The following is a 4,412-nucleotide window of genomic DNA, read 5'->3' as shown; positions in this document are numbered from 1 at the left end:
CTTAATTGAAATAAATCACAAATCTTCTTTCTGAGTGTTTTGCTCATAATTTAATTACCTATTTTTCTCTGAAATTTTTTATTTTTATTGTTTAAAAGTAAGCCTTGGAATTTGGTTTGTAAGGACCTTTGCTATATGCTTTTATTTTGCAGGCATCAATACTGTTATTAATCATACTTATGGTTTTTTTTTTTTTTTTTTTTGGTTGTTGCCCACAGTGAATCTTGAAGCATGGACATCCAAAAGGCTTATAATTGCGGCCACTAACATTTTATGTTGAAACCTCTTGCAGACATGGGTACTTTTTCTCCTTTCCCACGAAAGGAATATTGAACCATCGATCCCAAAGCCCATGACAGAGAGAGAGCCTTTTCAAGAAACAGAGAAAGTACCCAGATGGAAACAAAACAAAACCAGATAGTGGAAAAGGTATACTTTGAGTTTGAAAAAGACAGTTAAAAGTGAGAGTAAAGTAAGAATCTATTCTATGCTCCTCCCCCAAAAAACATTTAGCCACCTTTGCATTAAGGTTAAGAATCTTGCATTCTTTGTTCACAGAATCACAACCTTTGGACATCATCTCTGGACTTAAGGAAGGCTAAGAATCTTGGATCTATGGCCTGCCTGAAGCAAAAGTATTGCATCATCCCAAGGATTGCTTACGCTTGTATCTCGGTTGAGGTTGCCGTTGTTGGTGGGTTACACAACATTACTATTAGGTCATCTCCACTTCCTCTCTACAAATTGAATGCTCCTTCATTGTTAGTAGAACCAGAAAACAAATGGAGCTCTCTTATCTCTGTTTCCTTCTTGTCTTCTCCACAACTACATTTCTCAATGGTAACTACTTCTTCCACTATTTGCTGAACTTTTAATGTCAAGTAGGCTTTTCGATGAATTGTATGGTCACTTATATTGACTTAACATTTGCTTTCTTCTTATTTTCTCTTCTAATTTGCTTAATATTTTTAAATGTTAAATTATGTGTTCATGTGTCTTATGTTTGTTGAAGTATTTGGAGAACAGTCTTTGTCTGATGAACCTTTGTATCTTTCTGTTCAGTGGATGCATCTTTTACAGGAACATATGGAGTAAACTATGGCCGGATCGCTGACAATATACCTTCACCTCACAGTGTGGTAACGCTTCTCAAAGCCGCAAAGATCAAGAACATCAGGATATACGACGCTGATCACGAAGTCCTCACCGCGTTCAAGGGATCGGGGATTCAAATAATTGTTGGACTTGGAAATGAGTACCTGAAAGACATCAGTGTAGCCGAGGATCGCGCCATGAATTGGATAAATGAAAATGTGCAGCCATACATTCCTGGAACTCACATTTCCGGAATAGCAGTGGGGAATGAGATCTTGGGGGGCGCTGATGTGGAACTCTGGGAGGCCTTGTTGCCTGCTGCCAAGAACGTTTACAGCGCGCTTCAAAGGCTTGGTTTGGCGAAATCCATTGAGGTCTCAAGTCCACATTCAGAGGCTGTGTTTGCCAATTCTTACCCACCATCTGCCTGCATTTTCAGGGAAGATGTTGCTCAATACATAAAGCCGCTTTTGGAGTTCTTCTCACAGATCAATTCCCCTTTCTACATAAATGCATATCCATTTCTGGCCTACAAGAGTGATCCTGAGCACATTGACCTCAACTATGCTCTCTTTAAGAAAAATGCTGGGATTCAGGACACAAAGACTAACCTGCACTACGACAACATGTTCGACGCCATGGTTGATGCAGCTTATTTTGCTCTGGAGAAGGCTGGATTTGAGAAGACAGAGGTCATTGTTTCTGAAACCGGTTGGGCATCTAAAGGTGACCAAAATGAAGCAGGAGCAGATCCCAAAAATGCCAGGACTTACAACTACAACTTACGTAAACGGCTAACGAAGAAGAAGGGGACACCTCATAGGCCAAAGACGGTAGTAAAAGCTTACATCTTTGCTTTGTTCAATGAGAATTTGAAGCCGGGGCCAACGTCTGAGAGGAACTTCGGTTTGTTCAAAGCTGATGGGAGCATTTCTTATGACATTGGGTTCACTGGACTTGTAGGTCCTTCTGCAGCATCCTCATCTCTCCTTAATTACAAGGTATGAGTTTCATATAATTGTCAAACAGTTCTCTGATTTTCCAGTGTGTGTTTGTTTCAATCATTTATCTAAAATGTTGGGTTTCAGGGTCTTGGACTTCGAGGCTGGTTTCAATCTTCACATACGTGGGTTTTCACAATTTGTGCTGCTGTTCTGTTTTTAATGTTAACATGATAATTAGGCTTATGATCAACAGCTGAAGGAAGTGTTTCAGGTTCCTAATGTTGTAAAATCTCTCCATGTATAGCCAATTCATTTTCTTTTCTTACATTATCATTCATTGTAATTCATTAACAGTACAATTCCTGACGGCTTTTTTTAACAAATAATATTCCAGCAGTTTGCAATACTCTCTGTCTCTCTTTTTTATTTGTTGCCCTATTTTGGCTACCCCACAACTTATACTTAATTTTAAATAATCTTATTATCGGAATCTAAAAACTAAAGAGGCTCGCATATTTTATGATTTCTTATGTGTTAATAAACGTAGGGAATTCATGAATTGAAACAAATCAAACGAACTAGATTTGGCCTTTCGTTTGGTTACTAATAAATTGTAGGCTCCATTTGAATGGAAGGATTCCAAATATACTGATCTAGATGACATTATAAAGTAAACTTGTTTGTTTGGACTAGTACAATTCATGTATGCCAGGATTTAAGCAAGAAGGAAATGGATTTCAAATGATTCCTTTTATATAATCATTTCAAATGCACTACATGTAGTTATTCCAAATAGCTTCAATTGAATGTGGTTCTTATATTGTAGCAAATTTAGCCTTATGCTCAAATCAAAATCCTTTTTTTAAAAAAAAAAAAAAACTAGTTAATTATACTGGTATGTTTCTTTCAGAATATTGAATAATGAGGTGTTAAGTTCGATTTCCCTCTTAAAGATAAACAAATAGCAAAATACAATCGTTTTCAATTGCAATAAATAATCTTATATGGTCTCACTAAAAACTACTTCACTTTTCAAATGATGCACATACTTTATGCACTTTTTAAAGGCTTATTTATTGTAGTGCCCTTGAAATTATGGTCAAATCTCACTTGATTCTCTAAAAGTCAAAGTAACTCAGTTTGTCTCCTTTACCAAGTTTTGGTGTTCTACTTTGACTTTTACTGTTAACTCCATCCAAAAATTTGTTAAAATTGATTACATGACATTGATATTATGGTCATTTCAAACATATGGGTTATTTCACACCAATCTGGGTGATGTGGCCTAGTGCGCCCCATCTCCAACATGGACAAACAAATAATAAAAATGATTTACCTTTAAATAATTTAATAAATTATAAATTCAATTACTTCTCTCCTCCCGTCCTGAATCACCCCACTATTCTCTATAGCCACCCTCTCAAATACCCTAACCACCATTCCCTCCCCTCGTTCACCTTAGGCCTTCTCAAACCAATGAGGGGCTAAACCCAAATTTTCTTTCTCCAAAAAGTGACTATTTGGGTTTTGCCCGAACTCAAATTGTTTTTTTTCCCAACCCTCAGGACTCAAATTTTAAGTCTGCAACTTTATTAAATTGTTTAAGAATGGTTTAAGTCTAATTTTTTTTTTTGAAAAACTTTTCTTCATTTAATCTTTTTAAATAACATCATAATTTAATTTTTTGGACAATTTGAACTAAAAAAAATTGAAATTCCATAAATTTAATTTTACTCCAAAAGTAAACACACAACATGAAACACAAAATAAGGATTGAAATAAGAATATTTGAATTACTATTAGAATTTGAAAAAATAATAATAATAAGAATATTTGAATTGCAACGCCACTTTGCGCTGGAATAAAGCCAGTCTGTGGGCCCAGTCTCTTTTTAAAGATACTATTAGATTTTAAATATTTAAAAAAAAAAAGAATGAGACATTGGAATTGCAATGGCTCTCTCACCACGAGCAGACACGTGGCATGGGCAACAGACAAACCCACCAGAGCTGGTCCCAGCGCGAGTCCTGGTGTTTTTCTCATGCACATGAGGTGTGCCACCTTAACGTGGTCTCCACTAAATAGTTTTGGGCCCAGGCAAAATTTGGACTGGTATTTGGGTCTAAATTTGGGTTTTCCCAAATTTTGGCTCCTTCATTTTCTTGGGTTGGGAGAGGTTTTGGGCAATAATTTGGGATATTTGGAGTTTAGGTCCTTGGGTTGGACAAGGCCTTACACCTCGCCCCAACATCTTTGACCACCCCCAACTAAACCTTGCCGCCACCTACAACCAACATCTCTGACCACCCAGATCTTAAACATCTCTGAGCCGTGCATGAGGGTGCTAATGTCATCAACTTTGGAGCCCGCTTG

The 4,412-nt window shown here is 36.9% G+C and overlaps 1 protein-coding gene across 1 annotated transcript; it reads left to right on the top strand.

Moving 5' to 3' along the window:
- Window positions 1–683: 683 nt before the first annotated feature.
- On the top strand, window positions 684–2,445 carry LOC103328080 (Glycosyl hydrolase superfamily protein). Its single transcript, XM_008230466.2, has 3 exons — window positions 684–840; window positions 1,063–2,096; window positions 2,184–2,445. Exons 1-3 carry the CDS (start codon window positions 783–785, stop codon window positions 2,268–2,270), a joined length of 1,179 nt encoding a protein of 392 aa, XP_008228688.2. The 5' UTR covers window positions 684–782; the 3' UTR covers window positions 2,271–2,445.
- The last annotated feature ends 1,967 nt before the right edge of the window (window positions 2,446–4,412 follow it).

Source organism: Prunus mume, linkage group LG4 (genome assembly GCF_029339155.1).
Source record: "Prunus mume cultivar Tortuosa linkage group LG4, ASM2933915v1, whole genome shotgun sequence".
In the NCBI taxonomy this organism is placed as follows: Eukaryota; Viridiplantae; Streptophyta; class Magnoliopsida; order Rosales; family Rosaceae; genus Prunus; species Prunus mume.
The sequence above is the reverse complement of the archived record's forward strand: the minus strand, read 5'-3'. Positions and strand labels throughout refer to the sequence as shown.